The sequence below is a fragment of the Oncorhynchus mykiss genome, chromosome 9, assembly GCF_057628025.1.
Source record: "Oncorhynchus mykiss isolate SJ-2025 chromosome 9, ASM5762802v1, whole genome shotgun sequence".
Lineage (NCBI taxonomy): Eukaryota > Metazoa > Chordata > Actinopteri > Salmoniformes > Salmonidae > Oncorhynchus > Oncorhynchus mykiss.
Window position 1 is genome coordinate 77,244,077 of NC_143030.1, and position 18,315 is coordinate 77,262,391.

An 18,315-nucleotide genomic window follows, 5' to 3' on the forward strand; every position below is an offset into this window, starting at 1 on the left:
AGGTGATGAGACTCAGAATAGTGTTCCAGGTTGAACCAGCTGACCTAGTTGAGAGGTGATGAGACTCAGAATAGTGTTCCAGGTTGAACCAGCTGACCTAGTTGAGAGGTGATGAGACTCAGAATAGTGTTCCAGGTTGAACCAGCTGACCTAGTTGAGAGGTGATGAGACTCAGAATAGTGTTCCAGGTTGAACCAGCTGACCTAGTTGAGAGGTGATGAGACTCAGAATAGTGTTCCAGGTTGAACCAGCTGACCTAGTTGAGAGGTGATGAGACTCAGAATAGTGTTCCAGGTTGAACCAGCTGACCTAGTTGAGAGGTGATGAGACTCAGAATAGTGTTCCAGGTTGAACCAGCTGACCTAGTTGAGAGGTGATGAGACTCAGAATAGTGTTCCAGGTTGAACCAGCTGACCTAGTTGAGAGGTGATGAGACTCAGAATAGTGTTCCAGGTTGAACCAGCTGACCTAGTTGAGAGGTGACGAGTCTCAGAATAGTGTTCCAGATTGAACCAGCTGACCTAGTTGAGAGGTGACGAGTCTCAGAATAGTGTTCCAGGTTGATCCAGCTGACCTAGTTGAGAGGTGATGAGACTCAGAATAGTGTTCCAGGTTGAACCAGCTGACCTAGTTGAGAGGTGATGAGACTCAGAATAGTGTTCCAGGTTGAACCAGCTGACCTAGTTGAGAGGTGATGAGACTCAGAATAGTGTTCCAGGTTGAACCAGCTGACCTAGTTGAGAGGTGATGAGACTCAGAATAGTGTTCCAGGTTGAACCAGCTGACCTAGTTGAGAGGTGATGAGACTCAGAATAGTGTTCCAGGTTGAACCAGCTGACCTAGTTGAGAGGTGACGAGACTCAGAATAGTGTTCCAGGTTGAACCAGCTGACCTAGTTGAGAGGTGACGAGTCTCAGAATAGTGTTCCAGGTTGAACCAGCTGACCTAGTTGAGAGGTGATGAGACTCAGAATAGTGTTCCAGGTTGAACCAGCTGACCTAGTTGAGAGGTGATGAGACTCAGAATAGTGTTCCAGGTTGAACCAGCTGACCTAGTTGAGAGGTGACGAGACTCAGAATAGTGTTCCAGGTTGAACCAGCTGACCTAGTTGAGAGGTGACGAGTCTCAGAATAGTGTTCCAGGTTGAACCAGCTGACCTAGTTGAGAGGTGACGAGTCTCAGAATAGTGTTCCAGGTTGAACCAGCTGACCTAGTTGAGAGGTGATGAGACTCAGAATAGTTTTCCAGGTTGAACCAGCTGACCTAGTTGAGAGGTGATGAGACTCAGAATAGTGTTCCAGGTTGAACCAGCTGACCTAGTTGAGAGGTGATGAGACTCAGAATAGTGTTCCAGGTTGAACCAGCTGACCTAGTTGAGAGGTGATGAGACTCAGAATAGTGTTCCAGGTTGAACCAGCTGACCTAGTTGAGAGGTGATGAGACTCAGAATAGTGTTCCAGGTTGAACCAGCTGACCTAGTTGAGAGGTGATGAGACTCAGAATAGTGTTCCAGGTTGAACCAGCTGACCTAGTTGAGAGGTGATGAGACTCAGAATAGTGTTCCAGGTTGAACCAGCTGACCTAGTTGAGAGGTGATGAGACTCAGAATAGTGTTCCAGGTTGAACCAGCTGACCTAGTTGAGAGGTGATGAGACTCAGAATAGTGTTCCAGGTTGAACCAGCTGACCTAGTTGAGAGGTGATGAGACTCAGAATAGTGTTCCAGGTTGAACCAGCTGACCTAGTTGAGAGGTGATGAGACTCAGAATAGTGTTCCAGGTTGAACCAGCTGACCTGGTTGAGAGGTGATGAGACTCAGAATAGTGTTCCAGGTTGAACCAACTGACCTAGTTGAGAGGTGACGAGTCTCAGAATAGTGTTCCAGATTGAACCAGCTGACCTAGTTGAGAGGTGATGAGACTCAGAATAGTGTTCCAGGTTGAACCAGCTGACCTAGTTGAGAGGTGATGAGACTCAGAATAGTGTTCCAGGTTGAACCAGCTGACCTAGTTGAGAGGTGATGAGACTCAGAATAGTGTTCCAGGTTGAACCAGCTGACCTAGTTGAGAGGTGATGAGACTCAGAATAGTGTTCCAGGTTGAACCAGCTGACCTGGTTGAGAGGTGATGAGTCTCAGGCACGTCCATTGGTTCTGGAATAGAGAGTCCAATTTTGGCAACATGACAGTAGTTCTACCTCAAAAACAAATGTGTGAATACCAATTAATTTAAAACATAGCAGGGAGGACTAAATGAGGTTACATAACCTTACCTACTAGCTATAAACTCAGCAAAAAAGAAACATCCCTTTTTCAGGACCCTGTCTTTCAAAGAAAATTTATAAAAAGCCAAATAACTTCACAGATCTTCATTTGTAAAGAGTTTAAACACTGTTTCCCATGCTTGTTCAATAAACAATTAATGAACATGCACCTGTGGAACGGTCATTAAGACACTAACAGCTTACAGACATTAGGCAATTAAGGTCACAGTTATGAAAACTTAGGACACTAAAGAGGCCTTTCTACTGACTCTGAAAAACACTAACAGAAGATGCCCAGGGCAACTAAAACCCCTGGAATTATAGATTTGCAGTTGGTGAATGTGCAAAGTAGAAATACTGGGGTGCAAGGGAGCAAAAATTAATAAATACAGTAGGGGATGAGGTAATTGTTTGGGCTATTTATAGATGGGCTATGTGCAGTGATCTGTGAGCTGCTCTGACATCTGGTGCTTACAGCTGGTGAGGGAGATAAGTGTTTCCAGTTTCAGAGATTTTTGTAGTTCGTTCCAGTCATTGGCAGCAGAGAACTTGAAGGAGAGGCGGCCAAAGGAGGAATTGACCCTGGGGGTGACCAGTGAAATACACCTGCTGGAGCGTGTGCTACGGGTGAGTGCTGCTATGGTGACCAGTGAACTGAGATAAGGCGGGGCTTTATCTAGCAGAGACTTGTAGATGACCTGTAACCAGTGGGTTTGGCGACGAGTATGAAGCGAAGGCCAGCCAACGAGAGCGTACAGGTCGCAGTGGTGGGTAGTATATGGGGCTTTGGTGACAAAACGGATGGCACTGTGATAGACTGCATCCAATTTGTTGAGTAGGGTGTTGGAGGCTATTTTGTAAATGACATCGCCGAAGTCGAGGATCGGTAGGATGGTCAGTTTTATGAGGGTATATTTGGCAGCATGAGTGAAGGATGCTTTGTTGCGAAATAGGAAGCCAATTCTAGATTTAACTTTGGATTGGAGATGCTTAATGTGAGTCTGTAAGGAGAGTTTACAGTCTAACCAGACACCTAGGTATTTGTAGTTGTCCACATATTCTAAGTCAGAACCGTCCAGAGTAGTGATGTTGGACGCGCGGGCAGGTGTAGGCAGCGATCAGTTGAAGAGCATGCATTTAGTTTTACTTGTATTTAAGAGCAATTGGAGGCCACGGAGGGAGAGTTGTATGACATTGAAGCTTGTCTGGAGGGTAGTGTCCACCGTGTCCAAAGAAGGGCCAGAAGTATACAGAATGGTGTCGTCTGCGTAGAGGTGGATCAGAGACTCACCAGCAGCAAGAGCGACATCATTGATGTATACAGAGAAAAGAGGTGGCCCGAGAATTGAACCCTGTGGCAAATAGAGCCGAATATGTTGATAAAAGTCACCATGTCCGAGACAGATTTACACGATTATCAAAACGTCAGGGTAAGCCTACATAAAACATCCCTTATTTGAAGTGTTTCTAAAATACACAATGGATAAGATAAATGATGGAAAAACGATTGGAACCATTTCCGTGTTTTGACCTGCTAGGTTTTATGGGTATTATGACTCATAAACCACAGGGTAGCCCTAGTGGTTAAAGAGTTGGACTAGTAACCAAAAGGTTGCAAGTTCAAATCCCCGAGCTGTCGTTCTGAACCCTGAACAGGCAGTTAACCCACTGTTCCTAGGCCGTCATTGAAAATAAGAATTTGTTCTTAACTGACTTGCCTCGTTAAATAAAGGTAAAAAAATATATATATAAAAAAAATCTGTGGCAGACTATGGCAATGAAGTTCATTCCAACATATTCCATGTTTGAGCAGCATTTGAAAGCAAAAGAGCGATTGAAAACATTATTGGCATTGTTGAATTTGATTTTCATAATAGCAAGCTACTGTAAGAGAACTGATGGTTTGGTTATCTAAACTGTTTGTTTGGTTACCAAGGCAACTACTGTAGATATCTAGTAAAGGTTCTAGCTACTTCAATGAATGTTGAACACATTTCTAGTTGCAAATTAACACATTTCTTAGCGGCAAAAATAGCCTTGGTATAAGCGGCATTATCAATTTTTCAGAGTAAGCATAGCCCCTCGTTGATTACCCCTTACGTAATGTAACCTACACACAGTGTATTACACTGTGCTGTAGTTTAAGTAACTTACAATATACTGTAATTGTACACCAGTAGCTAAATGAGGGGACTATCTATACATGCACTGAATATTTAGACAATGTTTACAATAGGAGAAAGTTCACTAAGACCAAAAACAATGGTGTATTATTTTGTCCCAGTAAGTTTATTTACAGTTATGATAGATGCGAAGTTATGGCTACCTTTGGCGCCTATATCCCACACACCCTAAGCTAGGGTAAGGTAGGTTAGTGTGAAGGATGCTTCGACTTTGTTTTGGAAACAGGAAGTGTAGTGGTTGTTGGAGGTCGGAGCTGCCTGTCCACATAAGACCTGGGTTCAAATAGTATTTAAATTAATTTAAATATGTTATCTGTGCTTGATTGAGATTGCCTGGCTTAATGGACTAATATAATAGTCCCGGAAGTTCAAAAATCCACCCTCCTGGGACTACAGGCAGGCTAGAGAAAAGGCTCAAAGTATTTGAAAGATTTTAAATATTCTTTGAACCCAGGTCTGGTTGTATCTAGCTGCTCTCTGTCTGCATAGCTGCTTGGCTGGAGAGACTAGTAGTGAGTCAGTCTATCCCTAGCCTACCCTCTCTGTTTTCACTCAAACCTCTAGCAACCAATGTTTATCATTTATCAACATATGAAACCGTATTCAGCCTGAATTCACATGGATCACATAGATTTTACAGTCCTCGGCTGTCTTTGTCTGTTTCTGTCTCTGTCCAGAGAACATGTCCTTCAGTCCAGTTCACTAGACTGTTGTTCTACTGTTGTTTAGTTTTTTTAAAAGGGCTTTACATAAATGGTTCTGGCCAACTACTCCAATATTGACACCATCGTCAGTCACGTAGGTTTAACGACACTTCGTTTTAGGTGATCTGAGGGAGGACAACGAAACGTTTGCCCTAAACGAGTACATGAAGAATCTTTGCAACGACAGGAATGTCTCCTTTTGTGACAACTTTGATTTGCTGTTGGAGCAACGAGCAGGATTCACACTAACCGCATGGAGTTCCTGGATTATTTCCAGCGACATCAAACTGTTTTTAGAGACTGACGACAGACAGGGTCTGGTAGTGCTCCAGTTCTCCCTGTCAGAATAAGCAACCGGAGGACTTGGAAAGCATATTGACTCCTGTAGAAATGGCACTTTGGTTAGTGTGAGTAAACTAATGTATGTTCCTTTAACTCTGCCTTCTATTGAGTTTATATAAACTGTCATATCCTACCATTTCCCCCAGACTACAGCTTTTCATACTCTGAAAAGGGGAAACGGGTGGGGGGACAGCCTCCCAATGCTCTCAGCTCTAAGGACATTTCCTTTGGCAACTTTGGGTATTTTGAGCATCATGCTATACTGTTTAAATGTCAGCTACCAGTGCTGACTGTAACCCTGTATAGGACAACAAAGCACTGCCCCACTTTCTTTACTGGTTTCTCTGAACTATTGTCTGTTGTCCTTGAGAACTATGATAAAAATCATTGTGTTGGGTGATTTTAATATTCATGTTGACAGACTGACTCCAAGGCCATTGAATTTATGTTTTGTTTTTGGCTCTATGGACTTTATCCAAAATGTTACTGGGCCCAGCCATAACCACAGCCATACTCTGGACCTGGTTATTACCAAGGGGCTTTCTACTGGGCCTGGTTATTACCAAGGGGCTTTCTACTGGGCCCAGCCATAACCACAGCCATACTCTGGACCTGGTTATTACCAAGGGGCTTTCTACTGGGCCTGGTTATTACCAAGGGGCTTTCTACTGGACCTGGTTATTACCAAGGGGCTTTCTACTGGGCCTGGTTATTACCAAGGGGCTTTCTACTGGGCCCAGCCATAACCACAGCCATACTCTGGACCTGGTTATTACCAAGGGGCTTTCTACTGGGCCTGGTTATTACCAAGGGGCTTTCTACTGGACCTGGTTATTACCAAGAGGCTTTCTACTGGACCTGGTTATTACCAAGGGGCTTTCTACTGGGCCCACCCATAACCACAGCCATACTCTGGACCTGGTTATTACCAAGGGGCTTTCTACTGGACCTGGTTATTACCAAGAGGCTTTCTACTGGACCTGGTTATTACCAAGGGGCTTTCTACTGGGCCCACCCATAACCACAGCCATACTCTGGACCTGGTTATTACCAAGGGGCTTTCTACTGGACCTGGTTATTACCAAGGGGCTTTCTACTGGACCTGGTTATTACCAAGGGGCTTTCTACTGGACCTGGTTATTACCAAGGGGCTTTCTACTGGACCTGGTTATTACCAAGGGGTTTTCTATTGACATATCCTCTATTGTTGATGTTGCTTTATCTGATCAACACTGTATTTTTTACAAACTTTTTTACGTACCTGAACACATTATTAAGAAGCACTATCTGACCTCTGAAGTTGCTACAGATTTTATTATTGTGTCTGAACAATACACCATCACCTATTCTGCCTTCCTCTTGTGAGAATTTAGTTGATAACTTTTAATAACAAATGAAGGGAAACCACCGATGCCAGATCTCCAGTAAGGTTGAAAATGGCCACATCCAAACAGAGAGCCCTTGTATTTGTTTCCTCACCTCATCCATTAAGGAGAGATTGTAGAGCGGAAGTGGAGAAAGTCAAAGTTGCAGGTCCATTATGATATTCTGACAGAGCAACTTGGCATATACAGTGGGGCAAAAAAGTATTTAGTCAGCCACCAATTGTGCAAGTTCTCCCACATAAAAAGATGAGAGAGGCCTGTAATTTTCATCATAGGTACACTTCAACTATGACAGACAAAATGAGGGGAAAAAATCCAGAAAATCACATTGTAGGATTTCTTATGAATTTATTTGCCAATTATGGTGGAAAATAAGTATTTGGTCAATAACAAAAGTGTATCTCAATACTTTGTTATATACCCTTTGTTGGCAATGACAGAGGTCAAACATTTTCTGTAAGTCTTCACAAGGTTTTCACAAACTGTTGCTGGTATTTTGGCCCATTCCTCCATGCAGATCTCCTCTAGAGCAGTGATGTTTGGGGGTGTTGATGGGCAACACAGACTTTCAACTCCCTCCAAAGATTTTCTATGGGGTTGAGACCTGGAGACTGGCCAGGGATTCATTCATTGATTAGCTAGAAAAGGCTACTTGACCAAGAAAAGACAAAAGACTCCACTTCACCAGATGATTACATGACCCATCAAGTTAGACAGATGTGTCTGGGGGTGATTACGTGTATTTCATGAACATGTGTACGTGTCTAGACAATAGTAACACTTAGCTAGATGTGGTTATAGTTTTCTTTCACATGACCCATCAATTTAGACAAGTGTGTCGGGTAAGCGTAGTCTAATAATTGTAAAAATATTTATGTTTTGGGTATTGCTACTATTCAAGTAACCATTTCACTGTACCGTTTACACCTTCTGTATCCTGTGCATGTGACAAATATAGTGTGTGTTTACCATGAAGAACATGACCTGCACCTAAAGTCAGATTAGGCCAAGGACTAGGATCAACTGTATTTTTACAGAGAGCTTTTCCTTATTGTAGGCTACTAATTTTACCACTTTTTTAGTCTTGAAATCTTTGGTCGTTTACTAAACTACTCACTCTGTTTAGCACATGGCCTCATTTGAATCCTTAAAGAGATGTGTCGGGCTAAAGCTTAAGATGGTGTGAACGATGCTGAATGGGTGTAGACAATGAAGAGCTTTCCAGTGGGTGTACCAAAACATTCAAGGGACATTTTCTCAAATGTCGAAAAATCGAGGCTGTAATCACGGCCAAAGGTGCTTCAACAAAGTACTGAGTAAAGGGTCTGAATACTTATGTAAATGTTATATTTCAGTTTTTTTAAATATATATACATTTGCAAAAATGTCTCAAATTGATGAAGATAAATAACGACTTTATCAATTTTAGAATAAGGCTGCAACGTAACATTGTGGAAAAAGTCAAGGGGTCTGAATGCTTTCCGAAGGCACTGTATGCAACACCTTGGCATGGTTATCAGAAAGCACGGCATTGATTTCATGATTACATGTATGAAAGAATGATGTATGCAATTGTTTTTTTTTTTATTGATTTTTCTCTCTCTCTCTCCATCTCTCTCCCTCAGTTATCTGAATGACCTGGACCGTATCACCCAACAGAGTTATGTCCCCACCCAGCAAGACGTGCTGAGGACCAGAGTCAAGACTACTGGCATCGTGGAGACACACTTTACCTTCAAAGAGCTCTACTTCAAGTCAGTACACCCACTGCAAGCTACACACACTTTTAATGGAGACAGATCTTGGTCGTTTGAGAATAATCAGCTCAGTGCCAAGCCAGAGCCTCATGAGGCTGTTTCACAATGTCAACATGATGAATGAATTAGATCACTTTATTAATCTGACTTAATTAATTAGTTTAGACAAACATAAACCCATTAGTTGTTAATTAATTGCCAACCAGGTAACGGCTAGCATATATATATATATATATATATATATATATATATATATATATATATATATATATATATATATATATATATATATATATATAGTCGTATAATCAGTCAGCCCTTATACACCAGCTGGTTTACAGTAAGCAGACAGTCAAAGAGTAGGCAAAGCATATTCTCTATTATAGAAGTCATTTCTGTATTTGTATTTATTATGGAGGCCGGCAAAATGAAGGCATTATTATATGTTTGTGTTGCTTCACAGTCCCCGCTGTTCCCTATAAGGTGTATTTTTACCTGCTTTTTAAATCTGATTCTACTGTTTGCATCAGTTACCTGATGTGGAATAGAGTTTCATGTAGTCGTGGCTCTATGTAGTACTGTGCGCCTCCCATAGTCTGTTCTGAACTTGGGGACTGTGAAGAGACCTCTGGTGGCATGTCTTGTGGGGTATGCATGGGTGTCCGAGCTGTGTGCTAGTATTTTAAAACAGACAGTTTTCCCTACCTCGGTAATCTCTCTTCCACTTTAAGCCATGAGAGATTGACATGCATGTCATTAATGTTAACTCTCTGTGTACTTTTAAGAGCCAGCCGTGCTGCCTTGTTCTGAGCCAACTGCAATTTTCCTAAGTCCCTCTTTGTGGCACCTGTAAACCTGACAGTTTACAATCCAGGGTTACTCCAAGCAGTTTAGTCACCGCGACTTGATGAATGTCCACATTGTTCATTACGAGAATTAGTTGAGGTTTAGGGATTAGCGAATGATTTGTCCCAAATACAATGCTTTTAGTTTTGGAAATATTTAGGGCTAACTTATAACTTGATAACCATTCAGAAAGTAACTGCAGCTCTTTGTGAAGTGTTGCAGTCATTTCAGTCGCTGTAGTAGCTGACGTGTTGAGTCATCCGCATACATAGATGAAAAAGTCATTAAAGTAGTTGGCCATATCAGTGGGTTTTGTTATGAATGAACCATCTGATTCAATAAATGATGGCGCCGAATTGTTTTTTTCTCCGCAAAATTTCATTTTAAGGTGCTCCATAGCTTTTTACTATCTTTCTTTTATATAATTTATCTTTGTTTCGTTGTCTAGTTTATTTTTATTTAGCTTAGTCACATGATTTCTTAATTTGCAGTACGTTTGCCAATCAGCTGGGCTGCCAGTTACAAAGTGGTGAGGACAAAGTCTGTTCATGTGGATGATATGCTCAGCAACGTTTTATTTCCTAGAAATGTCTCTGACGACTGCATTGTCTGGGCGAATGCATTGTCTGTGTGTTATTTCAGTTGAGTTGCTCAGTGTAAACTTGTCCTCTACTGTCTCGGACCATGGTGGGGTACAGGTGCAGAAGTTAGCCTGAATGAGCTAAACTGACTGTCTGGGACTGTGGTGCATGGTAGGGTACAGGTGCAGATGTTAGCTAGAATTAGTTAAACTGACTGTCTGGGACCTTGGTGGGGTACAGGTGCAGATGTTATCCTGAATGAGCTAAACACACTGTCTGGGACCATGGTGGGGTACAGGTGCAGATGTTATCCTGAATGAGCTAAACACACTGTCTGGGACCTTTGTGTGGTACAGGTGCAGATGTTATCCTGAATGAGCTAAACACACTGTCTGGGACCTTTGTGGGGTACAGGTGCAGATGTTAGCCTGAATGAGCTAAACACACTGTCTGGGACCTTGGTGGGGTACAGGTGCAGATGTTATCCTGAATGAGCTAAACACACTGTCTGAGACCTTTGTGGGGTACAGGTGCAGATGTTAGCCTGAATGAGCTAAACACACTGTCTGGGACCTTGGTGGGGTACAGGTGCAGATGTTAGCCTGAATGAGCTAAACACACTGTCTGGGACCTTGGTGGGGTATAGGTGCAGATGTTATCCTGAATGAGCTAAACACACTGTCTGAGACCTTTGTGGGGTACAGGTGCAGATGTTAGCCTGAATGAGCTAAACACACTGTCTGGGACCTTGGTGGGGTACAGGTGCAGATGTTAGCCTGAATGAGCTAAACACACTGTCTGGGACTGTGGTGCATGGTGGGGTACAGGTGCAGAAGTTATCCTGAATGAGCTAAACACACTGTCTGGGACCGTGGTGCATGGTGGGGTACAGGTGCAGATGTTATCCTGAATGAGCTAAACACACTGTCTGGGACTGTGGTGCATGGTGGGGTACAGGTGCAGAAGTTAGCCTGAATGAGCTAAACTGACTGTCTGGGACTGTGGTGCATGGTAGGGTACAGGTGCAGATGTTAGCTAGAATTAGTTAAACTGACTGTCTGGGACCTTGGTGGGGTATAGGTGCAGATGTTATCCTGAATGAGCTAAACACACTGTCTGGGACCTTGGTGGGGTACAGGTGCAGATGTTATCCTGAATGAGCTAAACACACTGTCTGGGACCATGGTGGGGTACAGGTGCAGATGTTATCCTGAATGAGCTAAACACACTGTCTGGGACCTTTGTGGGGTACAGGTGCAGATGTTAGCCTGAATGAGCTAAACACACTGTCTGGGACCATGGTGGGGTACAGGTGCAGATGTTATCCTGAATGAGCTAAACACACTGTCTGGGACCTTTGTGGGGTACAGGTGCAGATGTTAGCCTGAATGAGCTAAACACACTGTCTGGGACCTTGGTGGGGTACAGGTGCAGATGTTAGCCAGAATGAGCTAAACACACTGTCTGAGACTGTGGTGGGGTACAGGTGCAGATGTTAGCCTGAATGAGCTAAACACACTGTCGGGGACTGTGGTGCATGGTGGGGTACAGGTGCAGATGTTAGCCTGAATGAGCAAAACACACTGTCTGGGACTGTGGTGCATGGTAGGGTACAGGTGCAGATGTTATCCTGAATGAGCTAAACACACTGTCTGGGACCATGGTGGGGTACAGGTGCAGATCTTAGCCTGAATGAGCTAAACACACTGTCTGGGACCATGGTGGGGTACAGGTGCAGATCTTAGCCTGAATGAGCTAAACACACTGTCTGGGACCATGGTGGGGTACAGGTGCAGATCTTAGCCTGAATGAGCTAAACACACTGTCTGGGACTGTGGTGCATGGCGGGGTACAGGTGCAGATGTTAGCCTGAATGAGCTAAACACACTGTCTGGGACCTTGGTGGGGTACAGGTGCAGATGTTAGCCTGAATGAGCTAAACACACTGTCTGGGACCTTGATAGGGTACAGGTGCAGATGTTAGCCTGAATGAGCTAAACACACTGTCTGGGACCATGGTGGGGTACAGGTGCAGATGTTATCCTGAATGAGCTAAACACACAGTCTGGGACCTTGGTGGGGTACAGGTGTAGATGTTATCCTGAATGAGCTAAACACACTGTCTGGGACCATGGTGGGGTACAGGTGCAGATGTTATCCTGAATGAGCTAAACACACCGTCTGGGACCATGGTGGGGTACAGGTGCAGATGTTATCCTGAATGAGCTAAACACACCGTCTGGGACCATGGTGGGGTACAGGTGCAGATGTTATCCTGAATGAGCTAAACACACTGTCTGGGACCATGGTGGGGTACAGGTGCAGATGTTAGCCTGAATGAGCTAAACACACTGTCTGGGACTGTGGTGCATGGTGGGGTACAGGCGCAGATGTTAGCCTGAATGAGCTAAACACACTGTCTGGGACCTTGGTGGGGTACAGGTGCAGATGTTAGCCTGAATGAGCTAAACACACTGTCTGGGACTGTGGTGCATGGTGGGGTACAGGCGCAGATGTTAGCCTGAATGAGCTAAACTGACTGCCTGGGACCGTGGTGCATGGTGGGGTACAGGTGCAGAAGTTATCCTGAATGAGCTAAACTGACTGTCTGGGACCATGGTGGGGTACAGGTGCAGATGTTATCCTGAATGAGCTAAACACACCGTCTGGGACCATGGTGGGGTACAGGCGCAGATGTTAGCCTGAATTAGTTCAAGTGAAACTAGTGAAAAGTGCATGCAATCTTGGTCATCCAATCCAATCTTGTCAAATCTATCAATTGTTATAATGTATGTTTCCCTTCACACTGCGGTACCTCCCCTCCTGAACCTTACGTTGACCTGATCTTGCTGGGTGTCTTTGTCACTGTTTCACCCCAGAATGTTTGACGTGGGCGGCCAGCGGTCGGAGAGGAAGAAGTGGATCCACTGCTTTGAGGGAGTGACCTCCATCATCTTCTGTGTGGCGCTCAGCGACTATGACCTGGTGTTGGCAGAGGACGAAGAGATGGTAAGGAGAGAAGAGGTGGAGAGGGGTGAGAGAGCGGGGAGAGCGGGGCGGGGGTGAGGAGGGAGGGTGTGATGGACATAATCTTCTGTGTGGCGCTCAGCGACTATGACCTGGTTTTGGCAGAGGATGAAGAGATGGTAAGGAGAGAAGAGGTGGAGAGGGGTGAGAGAGCGGGGAGAGAGTGAGATGTGAGGAGGGAGGGAGTGACCTCCATCATCTTCTGTGTGGCGCTCAGCGACTATGACCTGGTGTTGGCAGAGGACGAAGAGATTGTAAGGAGAGAAGAGGTGGAGAGGGGTGAGAGAGAAGGGAGAGCGGGAAGAGAGTGAGATGTGAGGAGGGAGGGTGTGATGGACATCATCTTCTGTGTGGCGCTCAGCGACTATGACCTGGTGTTGGCAGAGGACGAAGAGGGGTGAGGAAGGGTGACGGGGTTCAATTCAGGCAGAAGAAGGTGGTGAAGGGGGAGGTAGAGGAGGGGACGGGGATGGGCGGTGTCAGTTCAGTCTCCAGAGGAAGTGTGAGGGAGCTGTCCCTTACTCAAATCTCTCACCTCCTTTTCAAAACGTCTCGGTGCTACCCGGCTCAGGATGCTTAGTATTTTTCATTAGTTTATAGCATTAGCATTTACGTAACTTACCACCCGGCCCGGGTCCTATTAATGAACCGTCCTGTCCTCCCCTACAGAACCGTATGCATGAGAGCATGAAGCTATTTGACTCCATCTGCAACAACAAGTGGTTCACAGACACCTCCGTCATCCTGTTCCTCAACAAGAAGGATCTGTTTGAGGAGAAGATCGGCAGGAGTCCACTCACCATCTGTTACCCCGAGTACGCAGGTGAGGATCAGACACGTTGAGTAGTACACACACACACACACATACACACACACACACACACACACACACATACACACACACACACACACACACACACACACACACACACACACACACACACACACACACCAAATACATGATGTAAAATATTTGGAAGTGTTGTAGGGGTTCCTGATTTTAAATAGGCGTTTGTGTACTTTTTTAAAAGCCAAAGGCATTGTTGTTTTTGTTAGTTATTTTGGGGTCATTCCATTAGCAACCTAAATAAAGCATATTTAGCTTTTTAAAAAAAGCTGTTAGCTTTTTTCTGAACTTTGCTTTGGCTTGCCTTTCTACTACCGATAAATAGGTAACTGCCTAAATAAAGCATATTTAGATAGCCACTGTTAGCTTTTTTTCTAAACTTTGCTTTGGCTTGCGTTTCTACTACCGGCGGCAGGGTAGCCTAGAGGTTAAGATCGTTGGACTAGTAACCGGAAGGTTGCAAGTTCAAACCCCCAAGCTGACAAGGTCTGTCGTTCTGCCCCTGAACAGGCAGTTAACCCACTGAAATTGAAAATAAGAATTTGTTCTTAACTGACTTGCCTAAAGGTTAAATTAAATATAGGTACCTGCCTAAATAACGGAAACGGCAACATAAAGTGTCTTAATGGGGTGTTGGGTTCATCACGAGGCAGAACAGCTTCACCGTGGCATGGATTCTACAAGCGTCTGGAACTCTATTGGAGTGGTGCGACACCCATTCTCCACAAGAAATTCCATCATTTGGGTGTTTTGTTGATGGTGGTGCAAAACGCCGTCTCAGACACCACTCCAGAATCTCCCCTAAGTGTTCAATCGGGTTGAGATCTGGTGACTGAGAGAAGGCCACGGCATATGGTTTACATCGTTTTCATGCTCATCAAACCGTTCAGTGATCACTGCCCTGTAGATGGGGGCATTGTCATCCTATGGGGGCATAGCCATATTAGCAAAAATAATGGCCCTAAGCATGATGGGATGTTAATTACTTCATTAACTCAGGAACCACATCTGTGTGGAAGCACCTGCTTTCAATATATACTGAACAAAAATATCAACGCAACATGTAAAGTGTTGGTTTCATGATTTGAAATAAAATCTACTAGAAATGTTCCAGGGGCCTCCCGGGTGGCGCAGTGGTTAAGGGCGCTGTACTGCAGCACCAGCTGTGCCATCAGAGACCCTGGGTTCGCGCCCAGGCTCTGTCGTAACCGGCCGCGACCGGGAGGTCCGTGGGGCGACGCACAATTGGCCTAGCGTCGTCCAGGTTAGGGAGGGTTTGGCAGGTAAGGATGTCCTTGTCTCATCGCGTACCAGCGACTCCTGTGGCGGGCCAGGCGCAGTGCGCGCTAACCAAGGTTGCCAGGTGCACGGTGTTTCCTCCGACACATTGGTGCGGCTGGCTTCCGGGTTGGATGCGCGCTGTGTTAAGAAGCAGTGCGGCTTGGTTGGGTTGTGTATCGGACTTTCAACCTTCGTCTCTCCCGAGCCCGTACGGGAGTTGTAGCGATGAGACAAGATAGTAGCTACTAAACAATTGGATACCACGGAATTGGGGAGAAAAAGGGGTATAATTAAAATAAAATAAAAATTAGGGCCGATTTCGGTAATCTGCATTTTTGGACGCCGATTGCATTGCATTCCACGAGGAGACTGGGTGGCTGACCTGTTACACGAGTGCAGCAAGGAGCCAAGGTAAGTTGCTAGCTAGCATTACATTTATCTTATAAAAAACAATCAATCACTAGTTAACTACACATGGTTGATGATATTACTAGTTTAGTTTTTCCTGCGTTGCAAATAATCAATGCGGAGCCTGTTAAATTATCATCGAATCACAGCCTAGTTCGACAAACGGGTGATGATTTAACAAGCACATTCACGAAAAAAGCATGGTCTTAGCACCAATGAACATCAATGCCTTTCTTAAAATCAATACATAAGCTAAAATAAATTCATGTTAGCAGGCAATACTAACTAGGGAAATTGTGTCACTTCTCTTGTGTTCTGTGCAAGCAGGTATATGCAACAGTTTGGGCCGCCTTGCTCGTTGCGAACTGTGTGAAGACCATTTCTTCCTAACAAAGCCCGTAATTAATTTGCCAGAATTTTACAGAATTATAACATTACATTGAAGGTTGTGCAATGTAACAGGAATATTTAGACTGATGGATGCCACCCGTTAGATAAAATACGTAACAGTTCCGTATTTCACTGAAAAAGTTTTGTTTTCGAAATGATAGTTTCCGGATTTGACCATATTAATGACCTAAGGCTCGTATTTCTGTGTTATATTATAATTAAGTCTATGATTTGATATGTGATAGAGCAGTCTGACTGAGCGGTGGTAGGCAGCAGCAGGCTCGTAAGCATTCATTCAAACAGCACTTTCCTGCGTTTGCCAGCAGCTCTCCACAATGCTTGAAGCACAGCGCTGTTTATGACTTCAAGCCTATCAACACCCGAGATTAGGCTAGCAACACTAAAGTACCTATAAGAACATTCAATAGTCAAAGGTATATGAAATACAAATGGTATAGAGAGAAATAGTCCTATAATAACTGCAACCTAAAACTTCTTACCTGGGAATATTGAAGACTCATGTTAAAAGGAACCAGCAGCTTTCATATGTTCTCAAGTTCTGAGCAAGGAACTTAAACGTTAGCTTTCTTACATGGCACATGTTGTACTTTCTTCTCCATCACTGTTTTTGCATTATTTAAACCAAATTGAACATGTTTCATTATTTATTTGAGACTACATTTATTTTTTATGTATGTATTATATTAAGTTAAAATAAGTGTTCATTCAGTGTTGTATTTGTCATTATTACAAATATATATATATATATAAAAATTGGCCGATTTTTAAATCGGTATCGGCTTTTTTTGGTCCTCCAATAATCGGTATCGAAAAATCATAATCGGTCGACCTCTATTCCATACGCACAAAAAGCTTATTTTTCTGAAATGTTGTGCACCAATGTGTTTACACATGATTTATTTAATTTGCAGTACGTTTACCAATCAGTTGGGCTTGCCAGTTACATCCGGCTTCTTCACCTGCGGGCTCGTCTGAGGGGGGGGGGGGGGAATTCATTCAGATTGGCTGCGCCCCTGCCCAGTCAGGTGAAATCCATAGATTTAGGTCCTAATGAATTTATTTAAAATTGATTTCCTTCTATGAACTGTAACTCAGTAAAATCTTTGAAATTGTTGCATGTTGCGTTTATATTTTTTTTAATAATTTACTCCAGTGTTTCTATTATGTTGGCAGATACCTGTATTTTTGTTGACATTGGATCAGTGACAGTGTTCAAATAGCCTTTTTATGGACTATACATAAGGCGTTTTTTTCTTACCTTTCGTATAGCATGTGTTCATTTTTGGATGTCAATCACTCATTTCGTATGACATGTTACGAATTTACAGTTCGTATTATATGTTACGAATTTGCAAAACGTAGCTGGCTAGCGTTAGTTAGTTTAGGGTTAGGGGTCAAGGTTTCGTTTGGGAGTTAGGTTAAAGGGTTAAGGGAAATGTTAGCTACAAGGGTTAGGGAAGGGTTAGCTAACATGCTAAGTAGTTGAAAAGTTGCTAATTGGCTAAAATGCTAAAGTTGTCTGTGATGAGATTCAAACTCACAACCTTTGAGTTGTGGGTTATAGCTAAAAGTAGTTGAAAAGTTGTTAATTAGTTATAATGCTAAAGTTGTCCGTTTAGTATGTTACTTGTAGTCTGAGACCAGGCTGCTAATACTAACCATACAGACAGAGAGAGACGGCAACAGAGCTTAATACCTCTAATACTAACCAGACAAACATACCATACAGACAGGATTTTTTTTCCAGCAATTGCGCAGTTTTAGAGGCTACCCTCTTGGCTGCAGAGACTAAATTTGGCTGTTTTAAAGCTATTTTCCTGCAATTCTACACATTTGTCATGGTGCTGACAGAAAAATTGCAGTTTCAAACACAGAGACACAGACACAGAGTTTATTACTTCTAATACTAACCGGATATGGATATAACCCTTAGTCTCTGAATAATTTAATCCAACTCTATTAGATCACTACAGAATAGGTGTTTTAAATATGTATGTATCCCTCCTTTCTGAGGCGTGTCAGTTTGGATAAGCCAGACTTCTCTCTTAGTCCTGATCCACTCTGACGAGTCGTCCTGTTTATAGGATTTAAGGAGACAAGGGAATGCCCTGTAGAATAGAGTAGGTTGATTAGTTGGGGAGTTGTACTGAATGAGGTTTCTCCTCGGTGTTAGTTGGAGAGTAGTAGTAAACGTTGAAAATATATGTATAATGCACAGAATTGGTAACTATTGTTATGTCTTTGTTTTTTTTGTTTATGTTGATTTAGAGGTTCATGGTGTC

General features: G+C 43.5%; 1 protein-coding gene across 5 annotated transcripts in view; it reads left to right on the forward strand.

Annotated features, from left to right (window-relative positions):
• The window catches only part of LOC110532808 (guanine nucleotide-binding protein G(i) subunit alpha-3), a 67,627-nt gene that overhangs the window by 42,132 nt on the left and 7,180 nt on the right, over nucleotides 1–18,315 (forward strand). For all 5 annotated transcript variants that reach the window (XM_090185427.1, XM_090185429.1, XM_090185428.1 and 2 more), the window contains exons 5-7: nucleotides 8,501–8,629; nucleotides 12,939–13,068; nucleotides 13,756–13,909. In XM_090185427.1, the coding sequence (XP_090041553.1) occupies nucleotides 8,501–8,629; nucleotides 12,939–13,068; nucleotides 13,756–13,909 (413 nt within the window). The remainder of the gene's footprint in view (nucleotides 1–8,500; nucleotides 8,630–12,938; nucleotides 13,069–13,755; nucleotides 13,910–18,315) is intronic.